The 14756-nt window shown below is 37.6% G+C and overlaps 1 protein-coding gene across 1 annotated transcript in view; it reads left to right on the top strand.

The window, feature by feature from the left end:
* CCDC129 (coiled-coil domain containing 129) overlaps window positions 1–14756 on the top strand; it is a 64398-nt gene that overhangs the window by 41664 nt on the left and 7978 nt on the right. The window contains exon 7 of the mRNA XM_004677142.1: window positions 14358–14440. Coding sequence (XP_004677199.1) covers window positions 14358–14440 — 83 coding nt within the window. The remainder of the gene's footprint in view (window positions 1–14357; window positions 14441–14756) is intronic.

Consider the following 14756-nt stretch of genomic DNA (forward strand, 5'->3'; position numbering starts at 1 on the left):
GCCTTGGGGGGTTGTGTTAAAGTGATATTTGAGCAAATATTCCTAGGAACAGCAATGGGAGAATGGGGTGCAGGGCTATAAAGAAAAGGGGGCAATGCACTTTGAATACACCCTTCCACATACCAACCAAGAACCAGTTTTTTACTGACCTCTATTGGGAGCACACGCACTGTCTGCTAGTTTAACTTTGAAAAAAGTACCTTAAACGCCCTGCAAGCTAGAAGAATAGTTATCAGTGCCTTTTTTCCGAATTCCTCTGTGCCCAATATAAGAAATAGCATGAGGGCTACCACTAGTGAATGAGACAAAAACCACAAGACCAAAAGGTTTCTAAAATTCTTTGTTGGCAGCATAAAAGCATTAACTTGTCATTCAAACAACTGTCAGACTTTCAGCCCTGTCCTGCCTCCTTTTTGCCTTTCCAGTCCTGGGTATTCCAATTATAAAAGAAATTATTTTAATCTTGGTGGCTTGTGTGTACAGTGCAGTTGTCCTGCTCATATTCCAATCTAGATAATTGTATCTTCTCTGCTCAAACCCCCTGTTGCTTATATTTCAAGCAACATTCTTCTCTCCTTTCTAACCAACTGCTCCCAGGCACCGCTGTGTGGTGGTAAACAGCTGGAGGGAGCTACCCCAGAGAAAGATGTACATTAGTGGTAGGTGAGCTCTTCCCCGTAGTATTTGTCTATCAACTCGTTCAATTTTTAAAGCATTTGGCATCTAACAGAAAGAAAAGCCAGATGAAGGGAAGATCCTATTATTACTCCTATAATCTCAGTAGGTTTGAAGCACTGCTCTAATTAGAATGGAGACGGCACCAATGATTAAAAAGTGATAGACCTTTGCAGAGAGGGTGATTAATGTAAATGAGTTTCTCAATATCCAGTATTTCATTGATAACCTATAATAAAATTAGCCTTAAATTTTCGATTTAAGGTATCGTATCTCTACACAGTATGAAGTATTTCTAAGTGAAACAAGAGGGGCATTGAAACCGTAACCAAATATCCCCAATAGTTTAATTCAAAGAAAATGTGTACAAGCATGAAATCAAAACCATCTTGCCTTTTTGTGAGGAAAACTTCATTTTAAGTGGAAAAGCATTTTGATTTATACAAGCCCTTTAGACAAACCCTTTTCTCGCTACGTGATTTAAAGCCCTCCTCCACCCCCATTTTTTAAATAAAAAAGCCTTTCCATATTCCATTACAGTTTTTGGTTTACAGTTTTTGGTTTATACGTCGAAATCTCTACCTCTCCAGCTCCCACGTTACTTTTAGGACATCCCTTAAAATAGATTCAATATTTTGGTTGAGAGAATGGAGATAAAAATATGTAAATATCAAAAGAAAATATCTTACTTTTTCAGAAGAAAAGTGCTTAAATTTACTTCCAACCTTAGAGATCACTGCATAAAAAGAAAGTAAAGTTCTTTTATTTGTAGGTAAGGAAATGATGGGGAAAGAATCCCAGCAGTACATTTATATTTAGTCCTGTTAAAGAAATTGTATATGCTCCATTCCTCAACTGTTTCCTAGTAGTGATAGCCTTGGGGGACCCTAACCCCTGGCTATGGCTTCACTCACCACCCAGTTATCCTCCCCCACCCCATACAATCTGACTGATACCCATAACAAATAATCAAGGCAGTTTCATGGGAAAATCCCAGGGCAAGTTTACATTTTTCTTGAGCTATCTTCTCAGGTCCTTTTCTTCTCACACACAGCTACTGCTAATTAGCTTATTAAATGGCACATCTGGGGTGTTGCCTTTGGCACCAAGTTTCAGGAATTGCAACGGAAGGGAAGGTTCAGAATGTTTCTTTAATGATATGTGGCCTAATCCCAGGGAAAACTGTCTTCAGGAAGTCCTTCTTTTTAAAAATGATCCTAAAAAGACTTTGAACCAGGGCCCTCCCTGGTGGCGCAGCGGGTTAAAGCACATCACTGAGAAGCTAAAGCCACTTCTGCCTGAGTTCGATTCCCGCCTGCCCCGGAGGTGACCACATGGCTGACAGACCTCTCCTGACCCACCCCTCAGCAGTGTACTTCATCGATCTGCCTGTTCTGCTCCCCTCTCTGTCTCTGGTGAATCCTATCACCCTCCACATCTCTGGCCTGTACCCCAGTTCTGTATGAATAAATAAATAAATAAATAAATAAATAAAGACTGAACCAACTAAGCAAAAGGAGCCCAGGCTGATCTCAGAAACTTCCCTTCCTCCATTGAGTTAATAGGGTTACTGTGTATTTATAGTAATTATAGTTAAGTATTAAGATTTACACAGTTATTTCTAACTAGTGAGTGAAAACCAGGACTCATACAAGTAACTCACTCAAGTTCACCTAACTGGCAAGTGTTGGCCTCAGACAAAATCCAGTTCTTCTGACTCCCTGAACAAATTCCATGCCTTCACACTTAATGTATGTAACTGTAATATAAAAATGTGTTTTGCCGAGCAGACTGCATTCTGTTAGAAGCCAAAATGGATAATATGTTTATCCTGTGTGTGGAGGGAGAGGAAGCATCACAAAGCTTTGAGGTAGTCACTGTAGACCTGATTGCTCACCAGCTTATGGATGTCTAAGGGAGGAAATTTCACACTCATCTCCTCTCTGACTCCACATTCATCTTTGTATTTTCCCAGTTTGAAAATAGACACATGTTCTTTAATCTGTATATATTAGTCACGATATTTTGTTAGTCTTTTATTTACAGTTTTAATCCCCCATCCTCTGTCTGTGAACCCATGCCAGGTGCCCACTATATATCTCCACAGGTTTTAGGGAACTTTCATGGGCCAAAGTGACTCAAGTTACATATTGGGGGTAGTATGATGATTATTTTCAGACAATGAAATTTTATCACTGCAGAAAAGAAGGATTAATGAATAGGCATCTAGACCAATCGTCTTTCATATGAGGTTAACCACTTGCACATGAGAAAAAAAAAGTTCTAGGCAGTTAGTGCTTTCTTACAGATAACAAATCTAAGAGTGGTGACAAGTTTAGATCCAAACATTTGGTCTGAGTCTTCAGTTGTGATCATTTAGTGACTAACAAGTTCTTTGTATAACATGTTCTTAACTTATGCTTTGATTAAATTATATGTGTGACCTGTGTAATGCAGGTCAGTCCACTATACAAAGCATTTGGACGAAGGAATAATGTCTGAATCCTCTTCAATTTCTCAAATTTACTTTCGCGACCAACACAGAGCAAATATTCAAAAATACCCGCTTGAGGAGGAAATGCATGATGAAATAGCTTCTTAAGTAAAGTACGTTCTGTCTACCACCTACGGCTATGCCACCCTGAATGCGCCCCATCTTGCCTCATCTCAGAAACCGAGCAGGGTCGGGCTTGGTTAGTACTTGGGTGGTTATAAAGTATGTTCTTCTCTTCATAGAAAAAAAAAAAATGAGAGTAAAATTTTCCTAGAATTCCTTTTCCTAAAATCATTTTAAAATAATTAATTAAAATAAGATGGTCTCACCTCAAATTAAAATACCATAGTTCAGATTCAGCTACCCTGTATGTTAATGAGAAAGTTTTTTATTTGCAACTATCAGGTAATGACAAAAATCTTAGGTAAATTTTGTAAGACTTCTTTATCTATGGCTGAATTTGTGATTTTTCCAGTGTTACAAGGAACCCAACTTGATTTTAAAAATCAAAGAACAGACAGAAGTTCAAGTGGGTTGCAAACTTGGCAAAAACATCTTCTACCATGAAAAAGAAGAATTCAGTCTCAAAATCTGTTACTGTGTTTGCATCTTCTGGTTTTTCTTTTGTAAGAACAAAGTCCAGGAAAAAAAAATATAACCTCATATAAAGTAATGGAATATATTTGGTGTAACAAAGGATATAAAAATGTGTATTGGAAGTTAGTCCAGCCATGTCAAAGTCCATTTGAAGTAGGATACCTTGTAAGCAACAGCATGATCTAAGTTTGGGTCTGTCATTGTGGCCACTATAACTGTAAGTTGCCATTGTGAGTGTGGTGCTACTAGCTAGAAATGCTTTTCTAATATATTTGGGTTTACATTCACTGTAAATAGTGCAATTGCCCTTTTTCTTTGCTATCATAGCCATTGCAAAGATGGAAACAGCACTTGACTTGATTATTTTCTTTAGTCAGGATTTCTTTTTGAAATCGTTTTTAACATTTGAACCGAGACAGCTTTCACATGTTAGTGACACGATGCTGCTGGAACCCAGATAAAGTGACTTCGTATCAATGTGTGCACACACTTGTGTGTTACGGCAGTTTTATTATAAAGAGGAGCCTTTATAATAGCTACTGACATCCTCATAATTAATTCTCAGAGCATTATGCTGTGGAGGTGTGGAAAAGGGAGTAAGTCCTCTTCATCACGCACCCCTTGAATACAGGCTACTGTCCAACATGTCGTAAGCAGTAGATGAATATTTGTGGAATAAGTACAGCATGCTTTCTTCTAGGGGTGACTAATCACCGGCTTGAAGATTTTTGCATTGTATTTAACTGCTTAGGAAAATGCCTTATGAATTATGTGTTTCTAAAACACAAAATTTGGGGACCCTTAAAGCACATGTTGTATTCAAAAATACAGTGTTCTGATCATGGAACCAAGAGAGCAAGAGAGAATTTCATCATGCTCACTTCTCAACCAAAAACCTCTTATTAGATACTAAAAGAAAGAGGGGGGGCGGGGGTTGGGGGGGTTGGTATATCAGTCCATTTTAAAATTTTGCAACTCAAGAATTCTAAACTCCTTTCATATATTTTAAAGCAACATTCTAAGGAATTGTAAATTTCACAGATACAATATAAATATCATGAAAATCCTTTAAAAAGAAAAGCCATAAAAATAATTTAATAACAATATTCTGGACCTCAAATCTTAGCAAGGTGAATGTAGAAAATAAAATTATCAATTCTGATTACTCAGGAGTCAATAGATGCTGTATGGTTCTTGTTGTTAATTGCATTATGAAGTAGTTTTACATTTTTTTAAGTTACCACTTATTAAATTTAGAAACACATTACATACCTCCTGAATTGCTAGAAGAAAAGAATAATCAACATAATATTATCTACTTAGCTTAAAGAATAAACATTGACAATTAGTCATATTAATAATATTAGTGAATATTGAGTGTCAGACACTAAGCTAAGTGCTTTACATTATCTCCTTTAATTCTCATTTATGTCTCTGAGAAAACAATACTTGATGAATTCAATATCAGTTCTGCTTATATGTCAAATTATAATCTTTATTAATACAGTCATAGCATAGAAAATAGATTATGAATTGTATTTCAATTCTAAATGATTTGTACTAAGTAATGTTGAATTGATAAACACTTTAAGGCTAAATTCCAGCTCAGCAGCAAAGACTGTCATGGACTGTCAGTGATGTGCATTTTCAAAAACAAGGAGGAGGACATAGTGGAGTTTCAGTTTCATCACATATTTGTTTACTAAATCAATCACAGTTATAAAAATAGATGGCATGAACTAAAAGCAATAAAACCAAATGTGTATATTATGAAAATAATCATCCATGTATGTATAAAACAAGGAAAAGTCACGTCTTTTAATAAACATTCAGCCACATTTAATGTAAAGAACCACAGAAAGGTTAAAAGAAAAATAAAGGAGAAAAAATACTAAAAACTGTATCAATGCAAACAAAAAGAACAGGAATTATGACATTACTATTGAAGTATATGCATAAAACATACATACATGAAACAAAGTATATACAAAACTTATGAAACAAAGCCAAAGCTATTACAAGAGGCAGAAACATAGTCTTTTCTCTTTTTACAGAATATTAAATGAAAATTTGTGACTTGTTTGACTGATGACATTGGAACATACATAAGAAAAAAGGCATTACTCTTAACTCAAAAAGCCCAAAATCCCAAAATGTCAATAACTACTGAAGAACATACTGTCAAAGAATTTTATCATTTAATATACAGCATGGGCAGTGATTTTATAATTGCAGTCTTTTAAAAATTTAAGGAAGGTGGTGCAAGGGCTAAGTTTTCAGAGTACAGAAAAACCTAGCCCTGTATTTTTACATAAGTGGACAATTTTATACCAATATCTGAAAAAAAATGCATACAATAACAAACACACACACATGCACACACATTCAACTGTTAACAAGCTTTTGATAAAGAAAATATATTATGTGAAAATAGTATCAACAGTGTGTGCAATAATTATGCTACAAAGCACATATATACACATTTACACAAAGAAAATGAACAAAAGAGAACATACTGGACTGAAATATATAGAAATACAGGAATTTCCTTCATGGTTAGATAATACGTGATTTTTGTTTTCATACTTATAATTTAATCTTTTCAAAGAACTGCATGTTACTGTTTTACCGATGAAAAATCACTAATGGCGTAAACAAGAACTTTATTTTAGAAAAGCTGCTGTATTGTCATGAAGACAGAATATTACTCTTGCTCTAAAAAAAAAAAAGTAAAACTGCTAAACTTGGAGAGATAATCAAAAAGATAAAAGAAAAGGAAGTATTTCCTGATCATTAAAAAACTGAAATGAAAATTCCAACAGGACAGTAGTAAACTTTACCAAAACATTACACAGAAATCTTTACAGGATAGACAGTCTTCTGGCATAGCAGAAAGAGTTCAATTCCTTCAGGAGTACTGGCCACAATCACCAATGATTCTACTATTCTTTAGATCTAGGATCAGAGTTAAGATAAATATGAGCTGCAAGAGAGTAGATACCTTTACTGACACTGAGTGTGGGTTTCAAGAACATTTTTGAGTGCTGCTGTGGCACCCTAAACATTCCTGAACTGAGCACACAGGGGCCCCCAACAGAGGTCTCCCAGCAACCAGAGCCTGTTCTAATCAAAATACCAACAATGACTTGGCCCACAGCAAGGATGTCTTTAAAAGTCATGGATAACACAAATCAATTACAGAATGAAGATCAAAGTTCGCTTTGACAAGATAGAATTCTGGTCCCAAATTAGCTAGATTAAGTTTCAAGGAATACAAATGAAATCATTCATTTGGATGCCAAACCATTTATTTATTTTGTTAATGTCAAAGTAGAGACTGATCTATAACCCACACTGAGCATGCAACTTCTGACTAATACAACCTCAGACTGTGTGGATAGAGCCATTCTCTTCCACCCCATGAGGGTCAGACTGTATCTCAACCGCTGGATGCCTTGGCATACAATAAACGTTATTAAGTAAGAGATTTTGGGAAATGTACCAAGCCTGAATGGCAGGGAGACCCAGCCTGTGAGGACTGGATTAAAGGATAGGGGCATTAATAAGCTGAAGAGAAAGGCCTGATGGGTACAAGAGAACTGCCTGGAGGAAAAGGGGTGAGACATGCCTTGTATTACTACCTGGAGCAGAACGAGATGGATAGGTGGAAAATAGAGAGCTGGCTCAATATCAGAATGCATTTCTAGGCTCTCCCTGGTGGTGCAATGGGTCAAACACAGCTCTATGAAGCTATCCAAAGCCACCGCAACACGAGTTCAATCCCCCGCCAGGGAACTGACCCCCATAATCCAGCAGAACTTTCCTGACCTGCCCACTGTTCCTCTCAGCAGTGTATTTCAGTTGATCTGTCTGTTCTGCTCCTCACTCTCTCTGGTGAATACTCTCATCGTCCTCCACCCACCACACACACCCATGGCCTGTACCTAAGTAAATAAATCTGTTTTAAAAATGCATTTCTACAGGACATGCTATGCTCTGACTATGTAGGTGAGGGTCTCTGCCTCAGATGACCATCGACAAGGAATGTGTGGAAGGGATTCCTGAACTGGCTGATCAGTGACACCATCTTGGCTTCTACGTAGGGGCTGTGGACTGACAGGTTCTGATTATTCTAAGAAAACACCAAAAATTCATTTTTTAAAATGCCTTCGGGGAACATCCACTCTCAAATCCCAGCAATCCACACTACTCTCTATTGTCTTGAATCCCAGCTGCTTCATATACTTCTGCCAGCTGTTCAGCTCCTAGAGGCCTTTGAGTTTGGCATAAATCTGGTATGGCCAGTCCAATTTGAAGAGAAATTTCTTCTGGGGCTCAACTTCACCCCAAAGCTGTCCCAGAATTTTCTACCATAGGGGGAAAGAAGGGAGAGGAACTGGAAAAAAATATAGGTAAGATATAATAAATTAGTGTAGGTGGTGAATCCCAAACAGTGAAAAGTTGAACCCTTTCTTTGCCCTCCATTTATACAACCCCTAAAGACCCCTTTTCTTTTTTCTTCCACCCATAATTTATGTTTCAATGTCACGGTTGTTTTGGTTTTTTTCCTGAGCTTTTAGCAACTCAGACTACACTAACTGTGGAACTTTCCACTGAGGATTAGAAGCTTTTAGTATCGACCCTGTTCTGTCGGGCCTGACTTTGTGGCTATGCCTGAGGTGCTGGGCTGGGCCGGGCGAACGCTCCCTTCCGTGGTTGATGTGATGCTGCCACCTGGTGATTGTTCAGACAAAGTGCCTGAGGCGTCTGCCGCCTCCCAAGCAGAAAGTAGGTGGTAAGGCAGGTAGGTCCCTTGGGCACCGTCCAGCTAATTGGAGGGGAAACAGAACTTTGTGAAGATGATCGTAAGCTGAAATGGGTAGCTTGTTATATATACAAATATTAGTACTGGCCTCCATTAATGGTATTTAATATTGGTATTAATAGTAATTGTGTTCTACATTTTTGAATATCATGATGTTTGGCAGCACAAATGCGTGTATTTAATTATATCATCTTTTATACGTATATACATTCATGTGTGTATTATTGAATATCATCCTCATCACAACCCTTCCAGTAATCTTATGCTATTCCTTCTTTTCCCTATGAGTAAACAAGACTCAGCCAGAGTAAATGGCATGCATAAGACAGAGTAGGAGACCAGTAGGAGAGTCAGAATCTGAACCCAGACCTTCTAGATGATTGGGCTGTGGAGCCTAAATGGATTTTGGCAGCCAAGCTTTCAGCAGAGTGAGGGAACATGTGGTGTAAAACAAGACAAGTCATTGCAGGGGTTGGGGTTGGTGGTGGTTTAGAAGGAGCCCCACCCAGTAGTGGGGAGTTTTTGTGATAAAAGTCAGATTGAGGGAAAGGACCAGTGAGGGTAAAGGACAAAGTCAAGACCCCCATTTAGTGGGTCCAGTCCAAAAGAGCTGTGGCTCTATGGGAATATTACATGCCTAGGAAAAATAGTAGAGATGACCAAGCTTGTACAGATCCCCCAGTCTTGGTTTAGACAATCTCAGGACTGGAGTGTGTCATAGTGGCAGGTGCTGTCACTGCCTCCCCTACTTTACATGTTAGGTGTTTGGGTGGGGGAGTGATAAATGATGCACATTTGTATTTGTCTATTTGTTTAATCATCTATCATAGCCATTTGGTCTGGGTGATTTCTCATGTTGTGTCTCATTTAATTCTTTCCACCCTAAAAAATATTTAGAATTTACAAACCTAATTCTGAGGTGTGTCTCGTCTAGTTGCTGAAAAGGTGCTTTCTAGGAAGGAAAGATTTTTAACCTCCTGAAGAAACGAAACCACCTGTTAATTGACCAACATTTTGTTTGTAAGTCTCACAGTCAAACATGTGACTTCCAACAAGCTAAATAAGCTTCCCCTCGAAACAACTATGCCCAATTCACTGTTTGATTTCACCATCAAATAGAATTTCTTGAAATTTAGTTGTTTCAAATTGACTTAAGTGGGTTTCAGATGTTTTTGTGTTCTATGGAGTTAACTATTAAGATAAAATTACCTATCAACTTTTTAGGGGCCTATTATATTTGTGGTGGTTTACTTACACTTGAGCCAGAAGAGCAGAGAATTCACTAGCACATGGACAAATGTGCTTAAGATGTAATTTTGTTCTAGTGCTTCAATGCATAATTTCATCCTAAAACATAAGACGGGGAAGGTCACTATTTTATATAAAGCTTATATTCCAGAATATTTATAGCTGAACATCTTAGAATTTCTGAATTTCTAAACTCTGAAAAGTTCAAAGAATAATGATATATTCAGAGTCCTCCATAGTTTGTGATGTAAATCTTGCACCAAAATATATAGAAAGAGCAAGAGATTACAAAATCTGTTGTTTCCAACCTTCAGCAAGTTTCCGCTTTTCTGTTTATCTTAGGGTGCACTCATGTTTATATAGGACAGGAATGGATAGTGAGGAGTGGAATGCAATCCCATTTTGCTCACTCCTGTCCATAACCCTGGTAGCCATAGAGGGGGGCTGTTGAAGGTTGTGGTGGGTCTCAAAGTTCATAAGGGGAGTTTGGAAGAGGTCTGTGTGGAAAATTCTTGAGGTTGGGCTGCCCAATCTGTAGGGCCCTTCAATGAAGGGCTCCAGTCGAAAAAGCCAGGACCTTTGTCATATTGTACCAGAAATATATTTGAAATTCTGCATGAGTTTTTGGAAGGTTTCTGCCATCATCACCATTCATTTTGTATTCATAGTTGATATAAAATAGAAAATGGGTGATTTCTTTCCTAATTCTGAATATTTTTAATGCTGGTCAAGTTAACAATAATAAGAGTTGTGATTTCTTAAATAGTACACAATATTATGTAAGTAGTATACAAGTTAAATATTCTACAAGTAAATCTCCTCTAAACATACAATGTGTAAACATCGAGCCAAAAAGAATTCAATTACCCAAGTTAAAGGTTATCATTTCACACCCATCAAAGGAAAATCTCACTGGAAGTTCCCTCCATTTATAACAATAGGTGCTGATTTTTGTAGAAGTGTATATAGCTTTTTGTTAGAAATACTGCATTATAATTATTTTTGCTTAAATAGCCCATTTGCTTTAGAAAAGATTCAAGTACTAAAGAAAGCTTTAAGACTTATCCACAAGGTTTCTTTCTTTTAAGAATCTAAAGATATTAATCAACTGTCCTCTTATTTGGGTTAGTTCCAAAGAGAAATCTGCTCTCAACCTTGTCTTCTGATTCACCTGTACGTAATGTATCTTTCTCTGGTTTGTTTTAGGAATTTTCTTTTCATCATTGGTGCTGAATGTTTCATTTCTATGTGCCTTGGTTTAGTTTTCTTTATATACTTATGTTTGAGGTTTATTGAGCTTCTTGAAATAGTTTTATTTGAATATTTTTTCAACTGTTTCCACTCCTTTTTAGAACTTTTAAATCCCCTATGTATGACTACTTGGAGTTGGTTGTCCCAAAGTTCACTGATACTCTTAATTTTTTTCTTTTTTTAATATATGTTTTATTTGATTTCACTTATATTGTTATGTCTTCCATTTCACTAAACTTTTTTCTGCAATAACTAAAATGCTATTAATTTCATGCAGTATAAATTTTACCTGTGATAATGACAGTTTTTACCTTGAGAAGTTCAACGTGGATATTTTCCAATATCTTACAATATTAAATCTCCTGTAACTTCTTGTGAACATATGGACAATAAGCGTAGCAAGTGTTTTAATGGCCTTGTCTACTTATTCTAACATCTGTATCAGTTCTGGGTTGGTTTCACTTGATTGACTGTTCTCTGTGCTGTGGGTCATATTTTCCTGCTTCTTTGCAGGCCTGATATTTGTTAGTATGTACCAGATACTGTGAAGTTTACCTCGTGGGTACTAAATATTCAGCTAAATATTCTTAAGCTTAGGTCTGGGACACAGGTGTGTAACTTAGGAACAGTTTAATCCTTTCAGGTCTTGCTTCCAAGCTTTCCCTACTCTAGGCCTGGCGAGTACTGAGTATTTTACACTAAAAGTGAACGATCAATACTTTTATATGATTCTTTCTCCTATATTTGGTATTTTCTTACGTGTGTAATCTGATCAGTAATCAGTTGAATTCTTAAGGACCCTCGAGTTCTCTGTCCATGTGACTCTCTCCTGTCTTCTGCTTTTTGAACTTTAGTTCACTCAATCTTTGTAGAACTTAGCTCTATTCCTTCAATTTAGGGAGCATGTCAAGTTCTGCCTGGGTCCCTCTCTTTACACCCCAGTCTGCAAACTCTTTCCAGGCATAAATTGGTAATTAAAGGACTCATGTTTTCTTCTCTTGCCTCTCAGGGATTGCTGTCTATTACCTGATGCCCACTGTCTTGCAAACCATTTGTCTGCATACATTGTCCAGTTTATTAGTTTGTTTCAGGTGGGGAAAATAAGCCTATTACTCCAGCTTGCAAACACTAGATAAAAGACATTGTTTTACCAAATCTTCGCTCAGATTTTTTCCATCTGTCAGGATTCAGCTATTGAAAACCTACATCCTCAGATGTTTAGCCTTTCATTTCACTTGAGACTAATTAATGCGTATGTAATTCAGGACTTTAAACTCTACAAAGCTATGCTTCTTTCTTTTTACTTTGGCCTCAGGGTCAAGTAGTTGGAATTCTACCTGGGTAGCCCAACTCTAAGGCCATGTCTCAACTAGCTCTCTTTGCTTGGACACAGGACAGGTAAGGCCGGTGGAGGTCAGTTCTATAGGGACATGAGATGCTGCTGCCCTTGTTAGCAGATCTGTGCTTGAAGGCTAGATCTTGACTTCCTAAGCAGAGTCTGGTTGGTTGGTTTTCTTTGAACTCTTCTGCAGCAGCTAGTTCTTCAAACACAGGAAAATTCTTTACTTCTCACAAAGGTACCAGATATCCAAGTATTATATCTACCAATAATCAGCTTTTTCCTTTCCAGCCTCTCCCCAGGGCCACACTCACTCTTTTCTCCCAAGATCAGTAACATTTCTTAGTCTGCTTCTTGTGTTATAAGACCATTCTTTATCTCACTTCCTCAGATATTTCTTATTTTACAGTGTGTCGTTGGAAGCATTTGTCATTTAAAAAGAGGGAGGAATCCTATCATTCAATCTTTAGCAGGCTGAGCCTCTAGTAGCCACAATTTCCCTGCCCCAAATATTATAACATAATCTTTACCATTTTGGGGGAAGAGCTTGAGAAAGATAGGTATTATTTCTCTTTGAAGGTTTGGTAGAACTTATTAATAAAACTGTCTGTCCCAGGTGTTTGTTTGCTGGATAGATTTTTTGATTATTGTTTTAATTTATTTGCTTGTAATTGGAATGCTCAGGTTTTCTATTTCTTCTGGATTCCCACTTGGAAAGTGCCATGCTTCTAGGATTTTGCCCATTTTTTCCAGATCTTCCAATTTATAGGCACAAAGATGTTCATAATTCATCTCTTATTTTTCGCTGAATTTCTAAGTTGTCTGCTATAATTTTACTTCCTCCATTGCTGATTCTGTTTGAGTTTTCTCCCATTTTTCTTGATGGGCCCAGCTGAGTTTGTATATATTTTTTCCCAAAGAACAAATCTTTCATTTCATCAATCTTTTGGACTGTTCAATTTTTATTTCATGCATTTCTTCTCTAATTTTTATTATTTCCCTTTTTCTGACTTTGGCTTTGCTTCTTTTTCTAGAAGAAGACAAGAGATAAGATTATTTATCTTGCATTCTTTCTCATTTCTTGATGTGGGCCTTTATTGCTACTATTCCCTGCTTAGAACTAACTGCTTTTGCTGCATCCCAGACCCTCTGTAGATTGTATCTTCCTCTGTAGATTGTATCTTCATGTTCTTGTCTCCAGGTATTTTTTAATTTCTTCTTTAATCCCTCATTAACCCAGTAGTCTTACAGAAATGTGTTGTTCGGCTTCTAAATATTAGAGGTTTGGAATTTTTTTCTCAGTGTTGGTGATCAGAATCCCAAGATCATGGCAGCAGATTCAGAGTCTGGTGACAGCACATTACCTAGTTCAAAGACAGCTGTGTTCTCACATGGCGGGAGGGGTGAGGGAGCTCACTGGAGTGCCTTTTCGAAGCACAATAAACCCACTCACAAGAGCTCTGTTCTCATGACCTCATAACTTACAAAAGACTCCGTCTCCTAATACCATCATTTTGGGGGTTAGGTTTGCAGCATATGAATTTTGGAAATCTATGAACATCCACATTTACAATCTCTCACAAAAATGCTGGTGTTTTATTTTGTTAGTATGACACTTAAGGCAGGTGTGGTTCCATCTAAGTGTTTTCTCCTTAATAAAGTCAGATCTCACAATCATATCGTCACCCAGTTCTAATAGACATTACTCCTTTTCCTTTGTTTTGCATATTACACAACATACAATTTTACATGAACCTTCTTTCAAATGAGGGAAAAAATATCTTGGCTTTCCTCATTACTTCATATCTCCATGGGGTGGGCCTTTCCTGGGCATCTTCGGCAGGTCACACGTGTAGTGGGTTTGATCTCAGGCCCACTGGCAGCTATAGCAACTCACTGACCGCCACCCTCTTTACTTCTTTCCACAGGTACTGTGGTGAACAGAGCAAACAGCTGCCAGTCTGACAGCAGCGGGTTCCTGGAGGAGCTGCCAGAGCCACTGCCCCTGCAGGTAGAGGCCACCGAGTATTGAAATAGGAGTCAAAGGAAAGATAAGTTGCAAGTGAACCACTGCAACATGCCAACAAAGCCTAAAAGACACAGGCCAGAGGCATTCAAGGGGCCAAGGATGAGGGACTCATCCTGTACAAGCTGCCAAAAAGTTCAGCGTTCCTTCTTTTATCACTTTATTTTGATTTTTCTAAAGAAGGAAGCATAGCATCAGAGAAAGTCCTAGGAAAAGTCATAACTGATGTAAAGCAGAGTTGTCTTGTGGCTCCTAAATCAATGGAAATGATAAGAAAAAGGTTTAAAATGTAGTGCCTCCC

Source organism: Condylura cristata, unplaced genomic scaffold (genome assembly GCF_000260355.1).
Source record: "Condylura cristata isolate star-nosed mole 26May11 unplaced genomic scaffold, ConCri1.0 scaffold00005, whole genome shotgun sequence".
NCBI lineage: Eukaryota > Metazoa > Chordata > Mammalia > Eulipotyphla > Talpidae > Condylura > Condylura cristata.